Source organism: Carassius auratus, chromosome 50 (genome assembly GCF_003368295.1).
Source record: "Carassius auratus strain Wakin chromosome 50, ASM336829v1, whole genome shotgun sequence".
Lineage (NCBI taxonomy): Eukaryota > Metazoa > Chordata > Actinopteri > Cypriniformes > Cyprinidae > Carassius > Carassius auratus.
The window spans coordinates 9,597,355-9,625,132 of NC_039292.1; the positions used below are offsets into that span (position 1 = coordinate 9,597,355).

The 27,778-nt window shown below is 38.0% G+C and overlaps 3 protein-coding genes across 5 annotated transcripts in view; 1 reads left to right on the forward strand and 2 right to left on the reverse strand.

Moving 5' to 3' along the window:
• Positions 1 to 5,657: 5,657 nt before the first annotated feature.
• Positions 5,658 to 7,537, reverse strand: LOC113066924 (transmembrane protein 60-like). Of its 2 annotated transcripts, XR_003279234.1 has the most exons (3): positions 7,374 to 7,537; positions 6,145 to 6,659; positions 5,658 to 6,060 (listed from the first exon to the last, which is right to left on the reverse strand). XR_003279234.1 is itself a non-coding variant. In XM_026239059.1 (2 exons), exon 2 carries the CDS (start codon positions 6,620 to 6,622, stop codon positions 6,218 to 6,220), a length of 405 nt encoding a protein of 134 aa, XP_026094844.1. In that variant the 5' UTR covers positions 6,623 to 6,659; positions 7,374 to 7,536; the 3' UTR covers positions 5,658 to 6,217. The 2 variants fall into 2 exon arrangements, 1 of the variants encoding a protein (XP_026094844.1); XM_026239059.1 differs by having other exon boundaries at positions 5,658 to 6,659; positions 7,374 to 7,536.
• Positions 7,538 to 12,105: 4,568 nt separating this feature from the next.
• The window catches only part of LOC113066925 (mitochondrial inner membrane protease subunit 2-like), a 64,159-nt gene continuing 48,486 nt past the window's right edge, over positions 12,106 to 27,778 (reverse strand). Inside the window, exons 4-5 of one of the 2 annotated variants that reach the window (XM_026239061.1) lie at positions 14,744 to 14,840; positions 13,913 to 14,022 (exon numbers count right to left, since the gene is read on the reverse strand). In XM_026239061.1, the coding sequence (XP_026094846.1) occupies positions 14,771 to 14,840 (70 nt within the window). In that variant the 3' untranslated portion in view covers positions 13,913 to 14,022; positions 14,744 to 14,770. Of the gene's footprint in view, positions 14,023 to 14,743; positions 14,841 to 27,778 lie in introns of both variants that reach the window. The other variant, XM_026239060.1, reaches the window with a different exon arrangement.
• LOC113066923 (leucine-rich repeat neuronal protein 3-like) lies at positions 17,215 to 26,695 on the forward strand. Its single transcript, XM_026239058.1, has 2 exons — positions 17,215 to 17,528; positions 23,531 to 26,695. Exon 2 carries the CDS (start codon positions 23,884 to 23,886, stop codon positions 25,900 to 25,902), a length of 2,019 nt encoding a protein of 672 aa, XP_026094843.1. The 5' UTR covers positions 17,215 to 17,528; positions 23,531 to 23,883; the 3' UTR covers positions 25,903 to 26,695.

The window sequence follows — 27,778 nt, forward strand, 5'->3', positions numbered from 1 at the left end:
GTCAGCTAACCTGGCCATCTTGTTAATGCTTCTGGGCAGCTTCTGTTGGAAAAACAGTCCCATCTGAATAGGCCTTTAGTTGCATTTTAGCTTTATAATACATCTCTGAATCTTTGTGGCTTGTGTGCATATGTCTATGTGTGTGGGGCATGCTGCTTTATTGGCATGATATTGGGAAGCTGCTGCCATCATGATTCTCGCACATATGCATATCTGCACATGTGAGAGAGGAAATGACATGGCAGAGAATGCATTGTGGTTGATCATAAGTGTGATGGTTTTGATTAAACATCAGGGTCAGCCAACACAAATGACTGACAAATCACATTGTGCTTTTCAGTTCTGATGCCCTTAAAAAAGCTTAAGATATTAAAGAAAAAAAGACACATACATGCATAAAAGAATAGCAGGTATTACAACTTGGCCTTGTGGAAAAATCATAATTTTATGAGAATGCAAAAGAAAAAGAAAAATTCCTGAAAACATAAAAGTAAATCCCAAACCTAAACTCTTAACCTAACATTAACTGTAGTAACAAAACAACCTAAAAAAAAAAACTCTATATGAATGATATACATTGCATAATTTTGACATTGTATAACAACTCTCATGAAAGTATTGGAAGAAAATATGCAATCAAATGTTTTAAACAGTAAATAAAACCAAGGATTATCATAATCAGACACCACTGGAAAACAAAATATGTTTTAAACAAATACTTTGTTGGCTGTTTTGATAGAATCCTGGTAATTACAAAAAAAGTCATTATTTTTATCTGAAGTATTTTTTCTTAAAACAAGATAAACAGAATTTAGAAGCAACATTGCATAAGACATTAATGCTGTTTCTTTAATTCAAGTGCATGTCTTGGCACTAGCAGATTTTATTCCTTGTTTTTAGACTTGTTTATACCTGTACTTACACTGCCAGTACAGTAAGACAAAATGAAGATATTTTCTCTGTAAGCAAGAATTTATTATGTAGTGTTACATGCTATCCCGCTTTAAGAATGTTTAGATATTGTAACTGGGAATACAAAAACAACAAAATAATATTTAAAAACTATTTTGTAATAAAATGCATTTCTTCATAGACATACCGTATTAACAAGCTCACATCATAATATCTAAGCTTAAAAACAAAACAAAACAAAAAACTCAAAATATTATGTATATGCAAAGTGTTGGCAATAATCATTACATTAATAATGAGCAAAGGAAGCACAGTCATGAGATTATTATTATTGATATGTTGACTATGTTCTGTGCGGACTGTTATGCTAGAAGGCTGTTACATTCTGTTGAGAGTCATCACAGAGCATCACCCCTCTCTGAGCTCTCATTCTTCTATAAAGGGAGGTGGTCTCTCCTGATCCTTCTCTCTCACACACTCTTAGACATATTGAACAAACCTGCTCGCCATACAGGACACAATGTGGCTTGCTGTGTTTTACATATGGGCAAGCCTGTTAGCATTTTCTGTGTGTCACATCTTCTCAGAGACCTCTGAGGACGCTGCTTCATGGGTAACGCTGAAGCCCCTGGTGCACTGCAGGGATGAGGAAAATGTGTGCCCTTATCAACTCACCCTCCCTCCTCACTCCATCCAGCTTCCCAGGCTTTTTAGGGAGCTGGAGAAAATGGCCAAGGAGCTGGAGACTCTAAAGGACAATGGTGAACCGGCTAAGGAGGGACTGTCAAGAATGTAAGGACAGACATAGTATGGAGATTGGTGGACAGAAAGAACACATCGAGGATAAGGAAACGAGACATTAAAATACAAGGCATAACATCAGCATCAAGGAGATGCAGAGTCATAGAGGAGAAAAAGTAATCTGGATCTTAACTTCAACCTTCCCACAAGGAGACACATCAGAAAGTGAGGGAACTGTCAAGGATGGTGTGAAGAGGCTCAATCATTCCATTTTGGAAAGTCAGGAATGGAACATTGACCCAAGGATTAATATAAATCATAGTTCCACAGATCAGAGGTCCGAGATGAGCAGTGAAGTAAAAATATTTAATCCCTCACTTGACGAGACAACCGGGGACATATCTAAGGTCAAACTTGTGCTCCCGCCTACACCTGAGGAGACAGAGAGGAAACTGAAGTCTAAGCAAACATCTCTCCCTAGAAAAAAAGGACACCATACAATCCTCAACCCATGGGAAACAAGTGACAGCTAAATATTCTCAGAGATGGACATGAAAAAACATCAGTGGCACCCTTGCAGCGAGAAGAAGAGTGCAGGATGTGCCTGATGTGAATGGATTAAGCAGCATTTCAAGGGATGCTAATGCTAGGATAATGGATTTAAGCACATCAGCTGGGAACAAAGGGATCCTATTCCTACATAAACATAAACAGTGGAGCTGTCAAGGTTAACAATAAAGACAGACTGGAGAACCTTGCTTTGGGAAGGATCCACAATCCACAAACTGGGGACAGGGCTGGATTTTCCCCAGCAAGTGTTATGAACATAGCTGAAGAGCCGAACACGGTTAAAGAAGAAAAACAGCACATGGGACGGAGTGAAAGTCTAGCTGTTATTAGTAGTGAGGAAGAGACTAGATCTAATTTGAATATAGAGGACTTGACCTTCCCAGAAAGACAGATGGAAAATGAAAAATATCTAAATCCAATAAAATAAACTAATAACAGACAAACTGATTTGAAGCCTGACAGTGCTTTCAATGATAGGAGAGTTTTGGTGGGAAATACCAATCCACAAGCCAGGGACATGATGGTCAAGACTGGACCAGAAGAGGCTGGATTTTCCACATCAAGGAGTGGCATTATGCGGGTCAAGGAAACAAGTCCTCTTATAGCAAACCTGGGCCCATCAGTGGACCAACCCTGTCAACAGATGACCAAAACAAACCAGACATCAGTAGGGATTCTGGTCCCAGATCAGATGATGGACATGGCTTGAAAGATGCAAGCCAAGTAACTAAAGTTACGCAGGACAATTTGAGTGAAGTAAACAATACTAGGATGACAAGACTTACAGCAAATCTGAGGAAAGAAAACCAAGGTGATAAGAGTCACATAGCCACAAATAAGCCAATCTCTAGTGTTATGAACCAAGGGATAGAGCCAAACATGTTTAAAGAGGAAAAGCAGTATGTGGGACTAACTGAAAGTCTGGTAGTTATTAGCAGTGAGGCAGAGATTAGATCCAATGTGGATAGAGAATACTTGACTTTCCTAGGAAGACAGGCGGAAAATGAAAAATATCTAAATCCAATCATGAAAACTAATAACAGAAAAATTGATTCCACAATTTTGGACAGGGCCGACAGCACTTTTAATGAATGGACACTGTCTCCTGGTCTTAAAGATCAGATGCAGCCAAGGATGTTCAGTGAAGGGGCAAATGAGCATATCGGGTTTAACTCACTGAGTGCAGGGACTATGAAGGAGGACTTACCAAGCCACAGTAAAGCCATTATTATAAAGAAAGATCTGGTGAAGCCCACCTTTGTCCCAACTGTAAAGAGTAAATCGACTGCTAGAACAGAGAGTACATCCAGTAGGGTTCAATCACTTGTAGTAGGCCAGGGGACGAAAAAGAATTTCAATAACTCCACTCAAAGCTGCAACTGTCTCAGGACTGTCTCAGGACAGCAAGAAAAACATCAGCAAGATACGTGAAGTAACTCAAGACAACGTAAGGTATGTGATGCCAAACCCCAACAGACACCCCATTAGACATCCAACAACTGTGATTTCATCTCGAGTCAACAACCTAAGACAATCTAATGTGGTGGACAACATGTCAGCAAACAGAAGTGTTGGGCTACATTCTAAGCTGTCCATCCCAGAAACAGCAATACTGGCAGACCAAGCTATAAGAAAGCCAAACTTTTGAAGTCAGCCAAACAGAACCAGAGGCTTCAAGACAAAGGCAAGTACGGTGACTCGGTTCTCCAGTCCCACTGGTGCAACAGAACAAGTACAAACAGAAGAAATCAAACACATTCCGCAGGTGATGAGGTCAAATGTATTGGACAATAAATGGTTAAAAAAACAACAGTACAGAGTCAAAATCATAAACAAAATCACATCAGTCTCAAAATTGAGGTGATGTACAAGATTTGGAAAAGGTTCAACAAAGAAAGAATCAAGTAAGAGACAACAGTGAGCCTGAGTTGATCACAAATATTGGGAGTGCAGAGGATCCCAACACTCTGCAAAGTGGAGCCTCAAATTCACCGACTGGTGGGAAGAAAGGACTGCACCAACCTTAAAGAAAGAGTTATCTAAGGAACCAGGAACAACACTAGTCACCACCTCGACAGTTTCTTTTATGGACACAGACCATAAAGACAGCACAAAAAATATTCTCAAAGTGACAAACATGTTGAAATGGTTAAAAACGTCAGTTGGGAAACATCCATTAGCTTTGAAAATACTGGACAACAAGAGAAAACCGGAATTTATTCAGTTTAATAAAGACAGAGTGGAAGAAAACTCTGGGGAGATATTATCTAACCCAAACAGTGCAGACATTACCCAAGGTTACAATGGAGAGAGGTACACAATTCCAGTTGTTTTGTAATCACTTACAAATGTTAAAGAAATTAAAGGCTCAGAGCTTTTCTCACTCAGCCCGAGGATGCCGCCGAGGGGTTGAAATCACATGCATTAAGGGATGAGGTAACAGAAAAAGAGCAAGTAGAGGACAACATCCACAGCACCTGCGACAGTGATTGTAACAATATGTCAACCCAGCAGTCTACAACTCAGACCAGGCCCCCAGTGGACTCTGGAAGAGGTGAGGAATTTTCTTTCACAACCCATGTCAATATTAATTTTTAAGAAACAAGTTAAAGGAGTATTTACTTTTAATTTACACCTTTGATGGCTGCACGAGTTTCAATCGCACCTGGGATGAGTACAAGAATGGATTTGGTAAACTAATAGGGGAGTTTTGGCTTGGCAACGACAAGATTCACTTGCTGACAAAGGTGAAGAACATGTCATTGCGAACAGAAATTGAAGACTTTGAGGGTATCAGAGAATACGCCCATTGTGACCACTTCCATGTGGCCAATGAAAGCCAACAATACCGCCTTGGTAGTTACTCTGGTACAGCTGGTATGCCATGCAGTTTAGTAAGACATACAATCACGACCAGAAGCTTTTTACTACTCCGGACAGAGACAATGACCAGTATCCCTCTGGAAACTGCGGGGCCTATAACAGCTCAGGCTGGTGGTTTGATGCACGCATGTCTGCTAACCTAAATGGGAGATATTATCAATAGTATAAAGGGGTACGTAATGGGATATTTTGGGGTACATGGCACAACATTACAATGGAATATTACCCAACCAATGCCAGACAATCTTTTAAGACTGTTAAAATGATAATTAGACCGAAGAACTACACTATCTAATACTTACCCACCATTTCTAAAACGTACCAACCAAAATTAAGCCTTTTTATTTATTTTTTTAAAGTTAAATGGTAGAAAAAAAGGCAAGTGCCTTTAGTTCATTGCTACTCGTGTTTACTGCTTTATTAATAGAAAATCTAAGTGTGGTGTCAGAACTTGAAAAAAAAATACTGCACACTTACTGAACACAATTGTCAAAGAAAATAAATATTCATCTTTAAATTACAAGGATGTTGTTATAATTTTTAATATTATTTACACACTCGATAGAAGAGAAAATATTAATTACATTTCATAAACATGTATTACGCAAGTTCTGCAATGCAAAACATAAGTGTTTGATAAAGAAACACAGATTTATAAATATACACCATTATTGTAGAACATATGTCGTTTCCATTAGCAATCCATGTTGTGTTACAGTACCGGTTGAACAAACAGTGTGTATGCAGCACATTAACGGTTATTTTTAAAATGTTCTTTATGGGATGCCACTAATAATCTCAGTGTTTCACTTAAATGCAATAAATATTCTGAGCAACATTCACAATCAATAATTTTTGTCACCTGAGTGGAAATTCACCACTGAGCCAAAATTGATAACCCTCCCTGCATCTTGAACGTGAACCGTAGGCTATTCAGCATAGTCACTCTTGAGCCTGAAAGAAACAAGCAATTCCTGATAAAGAGCTGTACATTCTTATTGTCTGTTGTATATTCCCTTGTTTATGAATTGCATCTACTTTCAAGATGATTTTATTCCTGAAGAATACAGTAAAGACTTCTGCTGGCTTTCAAAGAACGCTGTTCATATGTTCAGTCTCTTCTGAAGTGGAAAACGTTGTAGCCCATCTCCACCATAGCTCCGATGAGCAGTGCCCACAGAGGGACGCAAACCGAGCTTACCAAGATTTCAATTAGGCCCTCTAATTTGGCACAGAGCGTCAGACAAAATGTCAGTTTAAGCAGCATGGCCACGAGGTACCACACGCGCTTCTTCAAGTTCTCCGCCCCGTTGCGAGGGTCGAACCCCGGCTTGCAGCGGCCTGCCATTTTGACAATGAGCATGAGGAGGAGAATAAGATCAAAGGTCCAGACAGGAAGGAAAATGAGGAACCAGTTCCAGATGATCTTCCCATCCAACTTCAGGACCAGCATTATAAGGAATATAAGTGTGAAGATCCATGTCAGGAGGACTCTTTGAGCAAGAGACATGTTCATTTGAAACGCTGGCCTAAGGGCACAGCAATAAGCTGATCTGAAATAGACAAAACAATTATCATCTGAAGTGTAAGTTCAATTTACATTAAGTCAGTTGATTTCATCTAGAGGAGTTCATGCTACTATTAAAGCAAAAGAGGGAAATTCATAATAATAATGTAATATTACATTAAAAACAATAATATAAATACATTCATAATTAATACATTATATAATTAACACATTTCATTAATTAATATATTTAAAAATAATATACACTTTTTAATCCAGTTTTTTTAGTGGATGTTAAGTTGATACTGTCTGCAAGTTGTATTAATATAAAATACATTATATTTATCAAACAGTAGCGTGAGTTATGAGATGACATGCATATTCGCAAAAGGCTAAAACTCAGTTTAATATAAGTTAAACATTAAATCATTCATTTTTACATCTTAACATACTGCAATGATCGATTTGTTCAAAATGCAATTTAAACTGTTTTAGTTACAATAAGTGTATTTATTTAACTACCCACCAAGGCGTACTTAACATGTAAGACACGGAGATGTGCGGCCTCACTAATAAAATAACAGTTGTTTTATTTATACATGTTTAATCCGGACTGTCCCATCCTGACACGTTCTTAAAATGAAGGAGCTGTTCATTACTAGCGCAAAACTAACGTTAGCATACACAGACCGGAGTGCTTTATGCGTTTACGAAGAAAAAACGACGACAAAAAAACCCACACATTGATGGAAAAGCTTACCGATGATGAATCAACCCCGACTGGCCTTCTATTCAGAGGGGCTTGATTAAAGCCGATGTCCCCTTTCCGGACTGTGTGTTTCTTTTACTGTCTATGGTTTGAACACTGACGTTTTCAAAACAACTTCTCTTGACCAAGTTGAAGTGCGCACAGCGCCATCCATCGGACTGGAGGACAGGCAATAAACAGTCAGGCGAATTAAACATTCAGTTAAAATTCAGTTTTATTGTATATCGTTACAAAAGAAAATTTACGAATAATAGTGCCTTACAAATGGCCAGATATGTATACACATTTATTTATTTACTTATTTATTTGGAATTCATCTTGATTTCTCATGAACGCGCAGCCGTGCAAACTAAAGGCCAAGCTCAGAATAAATAATACATTAAATTTCGGTTTGTTTTTTACTAAACTTTACTGCATACATACAGAACACTTTTACTGAGACACGTATCGCTTAGGACCATTCTGTGACACTTCAGTGTCTTTTTAAAAAAGCTTCATTCCGGTTCTAAAAAAATAAAGTAGGGCATACAGCATTATTTCCCAATCTTCATTTTTGCGTTAACTATTATGCCTTTTAGATGGTATGTCTACCTGTTAGCAGGTCTACCATCTTTTTAATTTAATTTCCCTTCTGAAAAAAATAAGAAAACAACAGAATTAGAGTGAGATAAAAGAAAAAGAAAAAGAGAGATATGAATAATATTCAGCCTCAAGATGGCACTGTTTCACTATTTTGAGTTGTTGAGCTTCTGTTAGGTGACATTGCTAGCAAAATGCTCCTTAGCGAGTCTCTAAAGATGAATCTGCCATTAAAAGAATATACATAAATCATCATCCCACTACTTTGCTTTCAGAGTTTCTATGCCTCTGTAAAAGCAATATTTGTTTTTTTCCATACATAAGATTCTCACCCTCAGGATGAAAGAAACTTTTCAGATTTCTCTCAGGTTGATGCTACACCTGAGATAACCACCAGAATCCACCCATTTCCAATATACTGTTACAATTGTTTCCTAAAATACCATTTAGGGTCCAGCCAAGAAGGTGCAGGGTGCATTGCGCACAAAAAGCCACATCCATGCCGAATCAGTTAATGAGATTATTACCCTTTGCAAATGTCCTGTTGTGGCTGCCATTACTGAGGCCTTGAAGAGTTACTTCACACAAAAATTACTCACCCCTAATGTCATTCTAAACCCGTAAGACCACCGTTCATCTTCAGAACACACATGAAGATATTTCTGATGAATTCTGAGAGCTCTCAGACCATCCCATAGACTGCAATGTAATTACAGTGATCAAGGTCCAGAAATAAAGTAAGGAGATCAGTAAAATAATCGTAATTTGTGTTCCAAAGATGAACAAAGGTCCTACATGTTTCGAACGACATGAGGGTGAGTTATTAATGACAGAATTTTCATTTTTGGGTAAACTAACCCTTCAAGGGGATGTTAGCAGCCAGGTAATAATAAAGCAGCTTCTTTGCTCCACGTTGCTTAGTGAAACCACACAACTGCAAGCTGCCTTCAGGCCCTGAGCCGAGGATGCCGTTTTAATTGGGTCAGTCTGATTCTGCAGACTGTTGCTACCACATGAGTGAATAGAGAGCTGGAAAAAGCAATCCTGTGCCTTTTTATGAGGACGCACAAGGTGTTTCAGACAACACACATGCCTGGAACACTCTGCTGATCCATTATGAAGACTGACCACAGTTCTCGCATAGTAAAAATAGTTTATACTGTATGTAGCATTTACAATATAATATTACAGAAGAGTTTTATAGAATCATAGTAACCTCAGGTAAAACCACTAAACTATTTACGTTGATCTATTCTAACTATAGATTCAATGTAATTGTTTTGATGAAAATTAAAAAATGAAGTTCATTCTCTTACTTGGAAATTAAAATATTGTCCTTATCTGGCCATTGCATATTTTGTTCCTGCAATCTGGCACAACTTTATGCATTGACTATTTATGAATATTTCAAATTAAGGTAAAGAAAGAGTCCTTTATATTCCACTGCCAAGCACAGATGCACAGAAAATATTAAAAATATTCCCTGGAGTACTGTGTCCCTGTTCCACACGTATAACTGAGCTTTGTGGCTTTGTCTATGTTTGGGCATATTTTGGTGACAGATATGTTCTAACATGAACATATGGCATAACAAAATTCAATGTCTACGAAATGGGGATTTAAAGGGACCATTCACCCCAAAATAAAAAAAATCTTTATTTTCTCACCCTTGTGTTTAGATTTTTTTGTTTTGTTAAAAGTGAACAAGTTGTTCTTTTTTATATAATGAAAGTGAAAAGGGACTACTACTACTACCTTAATTGTAAGACAAATCTTCATATATATTTTTTTTCTTTTAGATCCTTTAGATTCCTTCTGATCTCAAAGCATTCCAGACAACTCTTAAACACAACTTCATAACATCAAATATTTGCTTGAAAACGACACCAAATGATCCCTACTGCATTAAGACCAGATATTAAATCCTTTTGACTCTGTAAGGTAAATTCAATTTGGGGCTTCAATTTCCTCTTGTGGGTAGCCTATGTAATGCAGTTGTCATGTTCAATGAGAAATTGCTTCCTCTCTGAAAAGCTTTTTGGGAACTTAAATAGGCTGCTATGACATGCTAATTCCCCATGTCCTTCTGTAGAAGATTAAAAGCTTGATATCGAAATCATGCTTGGTCACCAATGCAAAACATCATATTGACTCCGAATGGGAAGCGAATGACGTGTCAGATGTGAAAAACACGTTTCTGTTGTTCACACATGTGCACTGTTTCAAATAAAGGATCTTCAAGCCCTGCTTGGCTGCGGATAGATTTGCGCTTAAATGCTATAGCTATGAATTTTCCGATTGCTCTAAGACAGGCTTACTCAAGGGGGTCGAACATCATGCAACACTAAACGCGAAAGGATTCATTATCTCCTGCAGTATTCTAAGATTTGTGGCTACTCCCCGGCGTATGTTAGCCCTAGGGCTGTCTGTGTTGATTTATGTTTGACATCCATTGAACTCATCACAGCCTTGTGTGAATATCCATATTGACCTGTGGCCACTCACGTTAAATCCTTTCGCGTTTAGTCTTGCATGTTGTTCGACCCCCTTGAGCAAGCCTGTCTTAGAGCAATCGGAAAATTCATAGCTATAGCATTGAAGCGCAACTCTGTCTTAGGCAGCATGAGATCAATATAAAACTGCAGCCATTTGTGCATAAGAAAAACTTCATCTGCAGCACAGAACAGGTTTATATGCCAGAAATGACATTGAGAAGAACATAAGCAAAAGCTTAATTTGGCTTAGTAAATGTATTGGCATGAAATGGAAGTTGAAAATAGCTGCCATATAAAGTCTGAACCCTCCATTTGATAGATACTGACCACTGCAGACTGGGAACTCCCCAAAAGAGCTGCAGTTTTGGAGATGCTCTGACCCAGTCGTCTAGCCATCATAATTTGGCTATCCTCAAATTTACTTCAAATCCTTATGCTTGCCCATTTTTCCTGCTTCTAACACATCGACTTTGAGGACAAAATGTTTACTTGCTGTCTAACAGGTGCCGTGATGAAGTCGTCAATGCCTGATTGGTCTATATTCATATACCACTGACCTTGAATATAATGGAGTTTGCCTTTTTCTCTGTGACATCTGATCTTTGAGTTGACATCGAACTGACAAAAGGATCAAGAATATGTACAAACTGACAGTCTCCACCTTAACTGTGGCTAAAAATTGTAAAGACTTTCTTGGGCTTGTATTTGGCCCACATAGTTTGAGCAATATATATATTGCATATTGATCATATAGTGCATGTGATTTACATTTACTGTACACGAGGGTTGACATGGCTGTATAACTGTCCTTCATTTCAGTCATTGTAACCATCCTCTGTTGCTCCAGCCCAGTTGAACAGCGGTCTTCGTTCTGGAGAGACAGACGGATCGATCTGCTGCCACCGACCGGGCGGCCAGATGATATGAGACGCCCGACCGACCCAGAGAAACCTGTGAAGATCGAATCATACTACCATGAAAAGCTCTATAAAGTCAAACAAAATGGTCTATTTCTTAAGGAGCAAGTAGCTTTTGATAGATAACACGTTTAACAAAGAGCAGCTGGGACAAGAATTACATGCTCTTCTCATCTAGTGAATAGAAGGCAGTATATCTCTAGCTAGAAGAGGACCTCATTGCTTTTTATGGCCAGAAGGACATGGGAGAGATTCCAACAAACTCCAAAAACCTTGATTTGGAGGGTATTGTAAATACCTGCGAGGTTTGGAGGGATTTGAAAGGTACTCACCTGCAGAGGACGATAGACTTCACAAATCTTTGGGTTTAACAGCATGACAAGACCACAATATGAGTCTGAAATAGTATAGAGGAGCTCTTAGAAAAACCTTACCGGGTCCATTTAATATCACTAATATACTATTATAGTATTCACTTTGATGTTATCTTTATATTTGATGTTTTCATTGTAAATTTTGTCAAATTGTTGTATTTTTTAATATATAGACTTCTTTATGTTTTAGGATATTTAGTTTTAGTTATGAGAAATGTTTACAAATACATGTAGATATATATATATATATATATATATATATATATATATATATATATATATATATCTATACCTGTATGACCATCTGTGGAACACAAAAGAAGGCTTTTTTGTCAATAAAATGAAAGTCGATGTCTAAAACAAAGACATTTTATAGGTTTGTCTCCACAGGTTTGGAACATTTAAAGTTAAATGATGACAGAGTTTTTATTTTGGGCTGAACTATCCCTTTAAGGCTATAAATTGGATGTCTGAGTCGAATCCGTGTGACATTTTGCACTGTTTTGTGGGCAGAATAAACAGTTCTCAGACAGTCAGGGTTTTGTGACCTGACTTTCAATCAGTGGTTGGTGAAATGCTGGAGGCTTGTCAGTATTTTAGAGTAGAAATATTTTGAACAACAACATTAGAAGCCGTCGTAGCATTAAATATCAATCTAGATTCTCTGAAAGATTTAAATGTTGCCTTGAAAAGGACATTAAGTGAAAAAAAACTCCATACACATCTTGCTGCATAATATATCAAGTCAAGGTAACGGTGCAGTCTGTACTGACAAAAGTGAAAGCAATTGCCTGAAACATCCAGCAAGAATATTTGCTTAGTGATATATAACCTGATGGTTTTCCACCAAATGTATCTCACACTAATATGTTCTGGCCTGGTCTCTAGGGAAAACCAAAAGCGTTTTGGGTAATGGATGTGAAACAATAAAAAAAGAGATTTAGGTTAGGAAGTATGCGGTTCAGTGAGAAAAACATTCATTTGCTTTCTGAAAGGAAGCATCATTAAAAATCCACCTGAGGACAAACGCTCGAAAACATCAGCTGGTGCAAAACCATCAAAACTGAAGGATCGCAACAGAGTCGTGCTGACTCAGTGACTAAATGGACAGGATGATTTGTTTTTCTTTCTCAATCCAAGGAAGCAAATCCCAACATGTCAACATTTCAAGGACGAATCTGAGCGAAAGATCTTGACGTATTGTGAATGATTGCAGCGAGTCATGTCACAGTCTGAGCTGAGATGGGAGAAAGAATCACTGCTCTGTTTAATAATGTATCTGAGAAACTTCTTCAAAGAGCCAATAATACCTCAATCTCTATACATTACAGGCGGGGGCATTCGAGCACATCAAGGCTGTTAACAAAGTCCCTAGAAAGCGGCAATCTTTTTCGGTGTTTGTTGAATTTTTTATAACCACATATATAAAAAAATAGCAAAAAAACAGAAACTGCAGCCTGAAACAGAGTTTCCATCGGACACCTGTGGGATCAGACAAATGTATAACATCTAGAGACATGCCTGAGAAAATGACTAGCTGAATACTTGTTTTGTACTGTAGTTGACTAGTATTATGGTATTTTATTCTGAAATTGAAAAATAAAATATAGTTTACCTGCTATAGTCAGCAACTAAATCAATTTTTGAAAGAATTTTTTTAATGCATTTACACTACAGTTAAAACATTTGGGGTCTGTAAGATTTGTAATGTTTTAGAAAGAAGCTCATCAAAGCTGCATTTATTTGATCCGCATTTTTTTTTTTCAACGCTTGCATTCTATTTGAATATATTTTAAAATGTTATTAATTTCTGTGACGATAAAGCTGCCATTACTCCAGCCCTAAGTATCACATGATCCTATTTTTGTGCAAACCATGATATGTCTTTTCAGGAACAAAAAAGCAAAAACAAAAAAAAAAGAACGGTATTTATTTAAGAAATATAAATCCCTTGAAACATTATAAATGTCTTTACCATCACTTTTGTTCAATTTAGTGCATCCTTGCTGAAAAGTATTAATTTATTAAGTATTAATTAAAACTTGATATAAGCCGGTGTGTTTCTAGGGTGCTGTTGGTGGTTGCCAGGGTGTTTGTTAGCTCATTCCTAAGTCTCAATGCATGTCAAAGTACGAGATGTTGTCTTTAGCAGGCACCAACTAACTGATTACCAATTACAAATGTGTTGCTGTCGAAACTGTGTCCATGATGGTCCCCTTCGATCCACAGATGTCCATCTGGAACTCTTACATAACAGTTTTTATATCCCAGCATTCTGAAAAATAGAAAAACAATTATGCGTTAACACAGTAATGGATTCTGGCTGCTTTCAATGCAGGAAAACACCAGGCTGTTTTTCACTTTTCCTTGTTTATGTTACAGTTGACCAGCTGCATGAATCCACCAATCCTGTATTTGGCTCTTGGCCCGCTCTCTAAATCTAAGATCAATAATTAAAGTTTGCACAGCTGCTGCAGTCTTTGTTTTATATTTAAGTGACTTTCTGACACAGCAATAGCTCATATCCATTGCAGGCGGGGCTGTGAGCGCTTTAGGGCGAGAGCGTGAAGGAAATTTCTGATTTTTAATGATTGTTTTTCTACATCGGCCATCACAGAACAAAATTAACTTCCTCTTCATACGAATCATCTCGAAATCAAACTTTCGAAATCATCAGGCCTGGGATTCCCTCAACCGTACCCCGAGATCACCTTGAGACGCTATGTTTTTGGCCTTGAATGCTTTGATGAGACATTAATGTTTAATGACACTTAGGGCTAAATGGTGCATTTGTGCGATACAAGCATTTAAAGAGGACAGAGCCTGAGCTGGCTAAAAACAGATCCTTCTAGCGGTTTGTCTGGTGCTACAAAAGCCTGTTAGTCGGAGTAAACCATTTTCAGGCAACGTTTAAGTGGCAAACAAAACATTTTCGGCCATTAAAACTCTAGAATCAATATTGATGCCATTTAGGACACATCAAACTTAATTTCTACCTTGTTCATAACTTAATTTCAGAAAAGTTACTCGATGAAGTCCCCCTCGATCGCAATGACCCTTTTGATGATCTTCTGCCGAGGGTCCTTCAGGCTTCTGCAAAAGGAGTGAACAGATATGAGATGGTACGACTACAACATTTGCATGCTGATGACAGAACCGTTCCTGGTTTATCTGAGGATGCTGCTGAGCTCCGAGGATTATGGGGCATTAGGGACAGTTTTCAGAGACCAGATGGGTCTTATCTGCTGGAGTAAGTCAAGAAAAGACTATGAAATGCCGAAATGAAATGTCTTGATGTAAAAAAAAAACAACTCGGAAAACTATTTCTCATATTGGCAAATTCATAATGTGACTTTTAACTAGCAAACTTATGTCTCACAATGATACTTGATATATTTTATTTGAACTTATATTTCCAAAAGTCAGTTTACATCAATTTGCAATGACCTATAAAGTCACTGAAAGGTTTTAAAATATTAAAACTATATAAAATGGTCTTTGTTAATGGAAATAAGGCTAAAATAAAATTAAATATAAATAGTATATGAAAATTAGGTAAATATTAGCAAAAAAAAAAAAAAAAAAAAAATAGAAAGAAAACTGAATAAAAACAGAAATATTGTTTTGACAACCAACTGAAATAAAATAAAGTTGAAGTAATAAACATACTACAATTAAAATAAAAATACATTTAAAAAGAATATAAATATAAATAAAAAGCACTAAAACTATACATATATATATATATATATATATATATATATATACACACACACACACACACACACACACACACACACACACATATATATATATATATATATATATATATATATATATATATATATATATATACAAGCAAATTCAAAAATATTCATAAAAACGAAAAGTACATAAATAACACTGTGTAGATAATATGATCTGTGATCTATAATATGTTATGGTTTTTAATGATGTTAATTGTTTTTTTTTAACAGTGTTAATTTTCAATAACAATTTTCATCCTAATAAATGGCACAAAAAAGTGATTTATCGCAAAGGAATATAATATATTTTTTCATGATTTTTTCAAGTTACAATTATTTCCACGGCTTTTCCAGACCTGACAATCCTCAGTTTTTCTTATATTTCCAGGCTTTCTGTTAGTGAAACTGATCCCACGTAGCTTTTATTTGGAGTTCAAGTCTTTGTAAGTGTTACATTTGTAGTGTATGAAGTATTTGTTCCATCAGTTTTGACCCGATCCCCACATCATTACCCACAGTGACCCTGACTGTGCCCGAGCCACAGCCTCTGAATCTTTCTGTTTCTGGTTGTCACTCCACGCTTTATGGAATTTCATGTACGGCAATCTTTTCTGCTTGTTGCCTTTCTGTAAGACTGCTTTCTCAGGGCTTCTTATAAGATGACTTCTCACAGCTGAAGTGTGTACTATGGTGCCAAACGTCCCTCAAATGCTGAGGAAGCTCTTTGGTGAGAAACTGCCTGCTTTCTTTGTGACAGTCTGAACATCATGTCTTGAAAATCTAGGCACTAGAACAGAATCTGTTCCTCTAGATATCTCAAGACATCTGTAGGACATTTTGTGTCCTCTTTTGTTGAATAAAGTTTACTTTATTGCTAGTTTTTAACTATATAACTGTTCGACGAGGTCACAAAAATCTAAGACCACTCTTGATGAAAATTCATTTAAAAACAAAATTCAGATTAAAAAAAGAAAATGCAATGAACGGTTCACTTCAAGCTTCCTGTCAGAACCTATGCGATGTTAAATCTTCCAACAGCTCCAGCTCCGGCTCCATCCGTCATACACACACGCCTCTTCTGCAGCAGCCCTGGCGCTCAGCCTGATTTGTGATTTTCATTACCTCTGCAGGCCTGGATGTTGTCGGTGTTTATCTCAAGTGTTACATATGGCATGCTGGGAGAATATAGTCTGATTTGTCAAGTTGGATTTTGCAGTAAATATAAGAGCCCTGTGTGTTAAGAAAGACTTATCTAAAGACTTCCAATATTGATTATATCTTGCAAAAACTGTTGGCCAAACAAGAAAAAAATAATAAAAAATGAGGAAGCTCTTATTATCCAAATGTCTCAATGTTTAAATATAGTCAGAATTAGTCCAGTGGTTTTCAGCTGGAGGGTGCATGTGTGTGTGAGTGAGTATAAGTGTGCACATATATATTGAACCAATTAATGTCCAAAGTAAAATCTGAGAAAAGCTACTCTGATCTGGTCGACAGCATTTGAATATTGAAATTGCACATCTTTATCAGTTGAAGCTTCACGGGCAGAGCGCAGAAAACTACAAATAGAAATTATGTTGACAAGGCAAAGATGGAGAGAAAGTGGGAGTATGAAAGTGCACAGACGGTAAAAGCGAGCGATGTAGTAGCCCCGCCCCCTTTCGGGTGCCCTGACCTGACTGACAGCTCTGCTCGACCAATCAGCTGCACTAAACGCACGAACGACAGGCAGAAATTTGCCTGTCCCCGGGGAGACTGGGTGGAGGGTGCGCGCGCGCACGAGCGCGTGTGTATCATTAGGAGCGCGGCACAGACAGCTGGAAGGACACGCGCTTCTCCGCTCCTCAGTCCGCGGTGCGCTCAGCATCCTTTCCAAAACAACCGTTTTGAGAGATAACCGACATCTCTCACACTGTCAAATAAAGCTCAAATTCATTTGGATCTAAAATCTCCATAATAAGTCTGGAGCTCGATCCCGCGATTGAGAGGAAAGGAATATATTATGCGTTTCAAACAAGGAATCTTATTCTCTCCGGTAAGCGCGGCTCTCTCACTCTCTCATGACTCATGAGCATCCTGTGTGATGGAGGATTTTAATAACGTGCCTGGGTTCTCTTAGCATCACTTCTGTATATATATTTTAATCATCCGTTTTAATCTTTTCCATATTTTGGATTAGAAAAGCTCTGCGCATCAGTGTAAGAAATGTCGTAATCTCGCGCAGAGACTCTACAGGTAAGCAGAAGAATAACTGTGAAGCCAATAATGAGATGAAAGTGATCAAGAGGAAATCATTGATATATGACTCCCAAAGTTACTGCAAGGGTTTTTAGATTTTAGTGTAATACAATTATAAGGTATATTCTGTAACAAGTTTGATTATGAAAAATTATTATGAAAAAAGTAGTTTTGTAAAAGTTATCAGTATTGAACAATGAATTCTTCAGTATGAAAATTCAGGATTTATGCAGCAACTTTCAGCCAAACTGTATTATTTTTACACATACTCATCTGGATGTCTAAACATTATCTTATACAAGTGTTTAGAATTATTTCTGGACAATTAGATTTGATCATGCACAATAATCCATCATAAAATGGTCTTATAAATCTTGCTTTATCACTGTGTATAAAATTTGTGATGGTCACAGGTGTTTTCAATCGCTACAGTGAAATGTAACAAAAATATTTTACGCCACAGCTCATATAGCACCTCATTTTAACAGACGTCATTCGGTTCTGCTATTCGTCATCTTAAAATATAAAAACATGCCATCTACAAACTAAATACCGCTTCCTATGTCAGATAGTAAAAGAGGTTGTGATACAGCAATATAAAACAAACCGGCTATGAACTGGAGTTTCCTTCGATAGTTCATGTAGTTCTGGAATAGGACACTTAGTGATCTTATAGTAGTACAGTTGTATGTTAAAAAACATTTGGCCTCTTTTCTGGTATGCTGTTACAAAGTTTGTGTTTTTGGATTGGAATCAAAATGCAATAATACAGGTTAATGCAATATAAAAAAGGACAAGGAACCAAAAAGGGACATGTATTTGGTCTAAGCACCACTGATTTAAGTTATTTGCTTCTACCTCATGTGTATGAACAAGGTGTAGATGAGTAGAGATGAGAGAGAGAAATCAATAAGGACAACAGAAGAAAAATGCTAACATGTCTTGAGACAGGGCTGAAGAATATGTGACAGAAATAGCTGATATATATCTATAGGGATTCTGTCAGCAGTGCTGAAGCGTAATTAATTGCTGTTGTACGGTGTGTTCACCAGCAGTGCGGAGCAGGTGAGAGCTGGAGGACTATATAACTCACACACACACACACACACACACTCTCTGATGGTGCTTGTGTCAGCATAGTATCTTAGCTAATTATACTTCACCCCAGGCATTTGAAGTGACACCATGTAGTGTGATAGGAAACAATGCTGATGTATTACAGCAGACTGGGGAAAACACAATCATGTAGTCAGACTCATAACTCATGAAGTAAACTTGGTTATATTGTACAGTTTTGAACACATAGAACAGAGCAGAATAAAGCAAACAAAACAAAATAGAATGGCATGAGCAGAATGGAACAGAATAAAGAGCGGAGAAAACAAAACAAAAGAGCAGAACAGAATATATTATAGTAAAACAGAATAAATAGAACAGAGGAATACAACTGAAAAAGCAAAACGGAGTATAACAGGGTAAAACAGAACATAAATTATAACTTAATAGTACAGAATATAAAAGGAATAGAATAGAAATACACTGAAGAGAAAACAGTACAAGTGACTAATCAGAATGATATAGAATTAGACATAGCAGAACAGAATAGACCAAATTAGAAAAGAGCAGAAAAGTGTATTAGGATTGAATGGTACAGATAAAACAGAAGCGAATGGGACAGAATAGAGCAAAACAATGAAATGCCAAACAGCCAAACTACAGTAGAAGTGGTCCTGGTCACATGGTCAAGGGCTAAACGTTCAATCCATTAACTTAACCATCAAAAAGAGTCTACCTCTGCTGGGTTTTATGTATTCTGCCCACCTCACATGTATTTCGCTCTTGCTTTCAATCACTACGCAGTATGAAACAAAACCTGAGCAGCCCCCTCAGATCTACTCCGTTTCCTAAACACAAACCAAGTTTCGCAGTCTGTTACGCCATCGTAATGTGACAAGGTGTCACCTCCAATTCATGATGTCCCCCCCGCACACGCTTAGCTAGGGACGCCGTCCCGCTGCCGAAGTATGGCAAGATTTCTACTCATTCCGGCCTTGTGAATAAAACATAGCACAGCAGGGCCACTTTATGTGGTGTCTGTAGCATTAGATGAGTTGATGGAAAAGAGTGTGTGTGTGTGTGTGTGTCTATGTGTGTTAGTTTCTTGCATACTTTCTCTAAAAGAGGCAAACCATAAATATTTCAGGTAAAGTGGTTGGACTCTTGACTCCAGGAAAGGAGCGGTTGTCAACAAAAAGCTGTGATTAATGCAGACAAACAGTGGAACTGCTGTTGGTACTGTTCAGACAAAACACACTTCAAACTACAAACTGAAAACTTGCCTAGAAAAGCATTTGGTGCTAAATGCACACAACATATTTGACAGGAAGCCAATCACCACATAATTCATGTTTAAAAAATGGTGGGATTTTGGAAATGTCACTGTGGGTGATCACTCCACTTTTCTGTATTTGTTAGGTATTTCCAACATTACTCCCAACTTTGGCTTCAGAACACAGTTTACACACACACACACACACACACACACACACACACACACACACACACACACGTCTGGTCAGCTATCCTTGTGGGGACTCTCCATAGGGGTAATGGTTTTTATACTGTACAGACCCTATTTTCTATCGCCCTACACCGGAAACTTTCTGCATTTTTAGATTTTCAAGAAACTTCATTCTGTGTAATTTATTAGCAAGTTTACCCGTGGGGACCTCAATTTAGGTCCCCACCGTGACACGAGTCCCCATGAGTCTTTGTGTATTCAGGTTTAAGTCCCCACCAGAATAGAAAAACAAGTACACAAACACACACACACACACACACACACACACTAAAAAAAGTGTTGATAAATTTAATTTTAAATTTTAAATGATTACAGATTTAGTCTGCTTTCTTTAGATAAGATTACATGAAAATTTGAAATCTCAATTATTTTATTCTACTGATCAATCAGTATTACATTACTCTAATGATGCATAGAAAAAGAACAGTGTCAAATAAACAGAAAGTAAATATTTCCCAGATAATAAATATGTTACACACATTTACAATACACATATTTTATAAAATGGAAAGTCGAATCACATTAGACAAGCAGTAATAACAGTTGTATAAACCACAATTAATCACTGACAAAATCATGTCATAATATTGTTTCATTTATATTACAGTATATACATCTTGGAAAATGCTATGCATCTGTGCATGTGTAATGCATGTGTGAACCCATGATGCAAGCTAACTGGACTGAAATAGTTTGACCTGTTGACCCTTTCCAGCATTCAGCTGTAGAAGCACTCTCTATTATTTTAAATCCCTGTTTCACATAATGAAGTGAGCACAACACTCATGAACCGCAGCTGAGGGCTATCTATTAGCTAAGGAGGACACATACATGAACAAATCAAAGTAGTGTGTGTGGGCATCTTTAGAGCAAAACTCTTAACAGAAAATAGACTGAAACGGGAAAGATGGAGATGTGTGTCCTTGTGTGTGCATCACTACTTGTTCACAGTTATGTTCAGCTCAGTGCATCCATGTTGTGCTTGTCATAGCAACAAAGAGCATGTTTTCTGCAGATAATGGCAGTTCATGTGATCAGAATTGTTGGTACTTGGTAAATAATGTATGATTAAAGAAGGCTTTGAAAATAAAAAAATTGTTAATCCTTTTCAACTTTTATTTAAAAAATCTAACCTTTCATTGGAGAATAATAATTTAAATGGGGGGGGGGGGGGGTATCATAATGAAATAATTTTTTTTTTCTTAAGTTCTTATGAGTAAAATATATCTGAAATATATTCCAATTCATATTCACAATTTCGAGCACTCCAGGGTGATTATGAACATGAAATTATCCAGCCATGGCTTCCTGTTTCACAATATTAATAGGAGGGGAAACAAAGGGCAAATTCCAAATTAATCACCCATCACAATGATAAAAAACAAATAATATATTTCTCATGTGCAGCAAAAGATAACTGAGCTTCACAAATTAGTAAGTGGCTTTGAGAAAAGAGCTAGAGCAGTGAAAAATCCCATTTCCACCATTGGGGCAATAATTAAGAATTTCCAATCAACAGAAAATGTTATGAATCTGCCACAAAAGAGGACATGTGTCTGTATCGTCCTAATGCACGGTGAGATGGAGAGTTTGTGTGGCTAAAGACTCTTCAAGGATCACAGCTGGAGAACTGAAGAAAAAGGTTGAGTTTCAGGGTAATATATATATATATATATATATATATATATCAAACAGCACCAAAATACATCAGACAGTAAGCAGCTTCTGAAATTATTTTACAACCTCATAATTTGTACAGTCGTTGGAATAAATGGTGGTCTTTGCACAATCCTGGCAAAAAGCAGACTACAGGACCAAACAGATGGCTATACAAGGAGAAAGGAGAAAAAAATGCTCCCACCTGCTTGTGTTGACTCTGCGCCATAGTCGGACTAACATAAGTACACTGTCCTACAGGAGTTCTTCTGCAAACCTGCTCCTAGTGATACTGACAGCTTCATCTAGCACTGGCAGGCGGCTTTATGCCGTCTGTCCTCAAGGTTGCAAGCCAACCATAATTTCAACATACGGACTTAGATGTATCAAAGATACACTGAGATTTTGTGTAAGCATCCACATTTTTATATTTATATTAGGGCTATCAATCAATATCATTAAGCATAAACCTGATCACAAACCTCACAGTGCACAGCAAATCCATTTTGTAACCGAGTAATCAATCTGTCCAAGACAGACTTAGAGCGCTGTATTTATAAGACGGCCCATCAATTTGATTAAAAACTGATTTATATTAAATGCAATTGAAAACACAGACCACATCAGATTTTGTCACTTATATAAAAGGTTAAAGAGCAAGTTAATGAATGAGGGATAACAATCGCTCATGCCACTGCAATTGCACAAACAAATATTTAATGCAAGAGAGCTGCTCACAGTGTTATGCATTCAAATATAGTTTTAGTCAACCATACAACAGATACAAAGCACAGAGTCTGAGTTAAGAGACACATTTTAAAATGTCTTAATTAACTTACTGTGCCCATGGGCAGCTGCCACTGAGAGACAAAATGCAGTGGTTATTGCTGAGCCCTTTGGGATAGCACTTCATTGTGAAATAATTGCCCCTATGTGCATTCAGCTGGCTTTTATGTCTATTTATGAGACAATAAAAACCAATATTAGCAATGCCCTTACTTAGTATGCTTGAATAACAGATTTGAAAGAAATGCAAAACACAAATGAAATGTGTTAGGTATGACGAGAAATCACAGTTGTTAAATTGGCTTTCATATAAATGTGGTTCAAGTAAATTATTATATCCCCAGCGCATCATAGTGTAGAAATGAAAGCATGTTACAACAGATTTAAGTGTCTGGCCAGTCAGTCGCCAAATAAAGCTCATTATCTCACAATTACAAAATGACTGAGCACTACTGATACTATAAACCCAGGCTAAGAATGTGATGTTGTGATGTATGTACATTTTCTTTACACCTGCCCTCATGCACATAAAAGCTCTTTGACATTTAAATATATAATGTGAGAGCGGTCCCAGTGGTCACACGATAGATGTGGGAAGGTTAGGCATATCAGGTCAAACCAGCAATAATGTATTATTTGATGACATGAAAAAGTAATAATGCCTTCACAAATATGGCCTTAATATATCGTCATGCTCCGAAATGCCAATGTGGCTCTTCTTGAGGCTAATGTGACACCGTATTCATTACCTATCTCCTGTCTCTTATTTTCCACAGAAGGGAAGTGACGCGTGTGACTGACTGAACATAATAACGATGGCAGACAAGTGGTCCGTCCCCCACAGGAACCTGAGCTCACCCTGCAAATTTCCACTTTCCCTGCTTCTGTTCCTTTAAGGATACGCTGACCTTCACATATTCAGCCTGAATGACAACCCAAAGCAGGGCAAATTGAAAGGTTGCTACTCTCTGCCAAGGACCACAACAGGCGAAGTTGCTGCTTTGGGGTAATTGACATCAGCAGAAATACACCCTGTTGTCATAGCAAATGATTTGGTGTTTTCGAATTTAACGCCTCTAACACCAGACCCCATAAGGACCAATTACAAGCTGAAGAGAGGAGGACCAAGATGAAAGATTTGTTGTTTGCAGTCTGTTTGCTGGCAGGACTTGCGCTGACTAACTCAGTTCAGGCCTCCGACTGGAGGGCTGTGTGCCTCAAACTGTGCAAATGTGAAATTCGACCCTGGTTCTCTCCCTCGTCCATGTATAATGCGGCTCCAACTGTGGATTGTAATGATCTAGGACTTCTGTCTCTGCCTGAGAGGCTGCCATCAGACACACAAGTACTTCTATCACAGGCCAACAGCATCGCAAAGATTGAGAGTCCCTTGGACTATTTGGTAAACTTAACAGAGGTAGACCTATCTCGAAACAACATATCCTCATTGAGTGATGTCTATCTAGGTCACCTTCCACAACTTCTGTCTTTGCATCTAGAGGAGAACTGGCTAAGCAGCCTTCATGATAACTGCCTTGAAAACTTCCCAAACTTACAGGAGCTCTATGTTAACCACAACCTTCTCTCCTTGATCAGTGCAGAGGCTTTCCGAGGGCTTAACAAGCTCTTGAGGCTCCATCTTAATTCAAACCAGCTGAGGGCCATAAGAACAGAGTGGTTCCAGGATCTTTTCCAGCTGGAAATCTTGATGATAGGAGAGAATCCAATCACCAGAATACAAGACATGAATTTCAAGCCCCTGATCAATCTCCGCAGTCTTGTGCTAACCAGAATGAACCTTACTGAAATCCCTGACAGTGCCCTGTTTGGACTTGATAAGCTGGAAAGCGTGTCATTTTATGATAATATGTTCCCAAAAGTACCTCAAGCTGCTCTCAGACAAGTGCGGAACCTCAAGTTTCTGGACCTTAACAAGAATCCCATAGAGAGGATCCAAAGGGGTGACTTTGTGGACATGATCCATTTGAAAGAACTTGGTATTAACAGCATGCCGGAGTTAGTTTCAATCGACAGTTTTGCTGTGCACAACCTACCAGAGCTGACCAAAATCGAAGCAACGAACAACCCCCGACTTTCCTTCATCCATCCAAATGCATTCTCCAAACTCCCCAAGCTCGAGTCCTTAATGTTGAATAGCAATGCACTCCGGGCCCTTCATCATGTCATGGTGGAATCCTTGCCTAACCTTCAGGAGGTGAGCATGCACTCCAACCCCATTTACTGTGACTGTGTCATCCGCTGGATCAATATGAACAAGACCAAGGTTCGCTTCATGGATCCGGATGCCCTCTTATGTGCAGGGCCCTCAGAATTTGAAGGTCGTCTTGTCAGGCATGTGCACTTCCGTGAAATGGCGGATATCTGCCTACCACTAATATCTCCGGAAAGCCTTCCTGATCAGGTCAATTTGGGTGCTGGGAATTCAGTCTCTCTACACTGCAGGGCATTCGGCGATCCTGAACCTGAGATCTACTGGGTCACACCTTCAGGCGAGAAGATCTTACCTCAGATGTTTACCAAGAAGTATCACCTGCATCCTGAGGGAACGTTTGATATTAACGGCATCACAGAGAACGAGGCTGGGCAGTACACCTGTGTGGCCCACAATCTCATAGGTGCAGACATGAGATCTGTCTCAGTTGTTGTAAATGGGTACTACCCACTGCCGGTAAATGAATCCTTGCAAATCCAAGTCAAAGGGATTGAGCCACATTTGGTGAGGATTTCTTGGGTGCAACCCAAGGGCAGTCTTGTGTCGAATATTAAGTGGTCAACAACATCACAGCAGCCCTCCTTGCAGTTCACTGCCCATGTGTTGTCAGATGTAAAAACGTTCAACCTCACACACTTGCAGCCTCTGATGCAGTACGAGGTGTGTGTGGAAATTAAGGACCTGCAAAGCAGATATTTGAAAAACTGCATAAATGTCAGCACCACTGAGGTTTCAATAGGAAAAACTGATGATGGGATCAGGGACGGATTGATAATTGGCATCATTGCGCTGCTCCTGATCGTGTCTGCAGTATTCTGTTCGTTCATTTGCATGTTATGGAGGAGTGATCACCTTTACAGGAAATTACGAAATCAGCAGTCCGCGCTATTACCCTCACACATTAAACCAATATGAGGGTCAAGGGTTAAAGCCAGTGATGCAGAAACTCCATTTGAGAGAAGAGCAACAGTTTGTGATGCAGTGGACACTGGACTGTGTTTCTTATAACTCTCTCAATCTTATACCGACTCACACCTTTGGATCATTATGAAATGGATTCTGTGTGGTTTGTGGTCCAAGACATTTCTTGCGAAATCTGACATTGATTGCCAAAAAGTCACTTATTGTTTAAATGTCACACTTCACTGGGAAGCATGAAGAGAATCGTTATTTCATGCGGGATCAAAGAACAGCACATGAAAGGTTGGGCCTGACTATTTACTAAGAGCGCAAAGCATCAGCGGGCGAGTCTTTTTATTGTGGGCTTGTAGCAACACTACTTGTGTGCTGTGTCATTGGTAAAATAAATAATGTCAAGTTTATGATGGACTACGCTTTGTAGAATAAATCATAACAGTAAAACCTGTACGACACTTTGTGATAAAATACATTTATACAGAAAATGACAACTTGTTTTCATTGCAAGTGTTTTACTCTTAAAATGCCTTCATTTGACTTATTACACTGTCAACTGAAAAGACATAAATATAAAAGATACAGATGAGATGCACAAGATGAAAAGAAAAATGTGAAGTCACAGTTTCATGAAGTAGATATGTGGGTGCATCATTAGCTTGAAAACCTTTTTAAACGTGGCAAAAAAAGAAGTGTATTTTAACCAAAGTCTAAATATCAGATAAAAATAACCTTTTTTATATATATACAGAAACAGAGGCTGCCCCAAAAAATTTTATGTACCAGGGGAATTGAAATATAAGAAAACAGAGGAAAATGAGGAGGTGAAGTTTTACAGTGTGAAGGTGGGGTTTGGGGAAGAAAAAATTCACAGAACTCATTGACTTTAAGTCACATCATCTTCTCTTTCACTAAAAATCCAATAGGAATTCCAACGCTAAACTCCCACAGGTGATGAATTGCCGTCACAGAACAAATGATGTGGGGGATTTATCAGACTTGCATGCTCATATATCATAGGGGGTTTTAGTACCAAACAAAAGGGCCATTTGTCACTTACACAGGAGTTAAATTAATTCAATTCAAGTTTATTTTTATAGCGATTTTCATGATACGAATCGATGCAAAGTGACATGTGTCATAATATTTCTTTGTTATGTTAAATACAAAAATGATTAAAACCATATTTTAAGAAAATATTAAAATGATTTCAGACTGTACACATGCTCAAAGAAGTTAGTTAGAAGTGGATCTGAATCCCCATTATTTAACGGGGTCAAATGACGTTGCTAAAAAGAATTACATTATTTTGTGTATTTGGTGTAATGAAATTTGTTTATGCAGTTTAAGTAAAAAAAAACAACAACAACATTATTTTCAACATAATGTACATTATTGTTTCTCCTCTTTGCCCCGCCTTTCTACAAGCATCAATTTTCACAAAGCTCAACATTCTGAAAAGCGAGGTGTACACTGATTGGCCAGCTATCCAGTGCATTGTGATTGGCTGAATACCTAAAGCCTGTGACGGAAATGTTATGACCGTTAACATACTGTGATGCTGTTGTCCTGGCACAATGTGGCAAAAACAATAAAACCCATTTCAAACTAAACATTTGTTGCATCCAGTAGGGACATAATTACTAATTATAATGACTCATACTGTCTTTTTACGCATTGCGTTGCATCGTGCCATGTAAAAATAAAACCATATCTGCCTCTGTGATCGGATAAATCACAAACAACAAGCCCTAGTCTACACTGCTCAAAACTTGTGTTTGAATCCTCAAATCAATGGCAAATCCTTTAAATATGAAAGCATACTTTCATAGGCTGAGTCAGCATTATTTGTCAGAACACCGACACTGTAGGCTGC

Bases quoted from the DNA above. Each gene is read 5' to 3' on its own strand.
- LOC113066924 (XM_026239059.1), bottom strand. From the start codon at position 6,622: ATGAACATGTCTCTTGCTCAAAGAGTCCTCCTGACATGGATCTTCACA.
- LOC113066923 (XM_026239058.1), top strand. From the start codon at position 23,884: ATGAAAGATTTGTTGTTTGCAGTCTGTTTGCTGGCAGGACTTGCGCTG.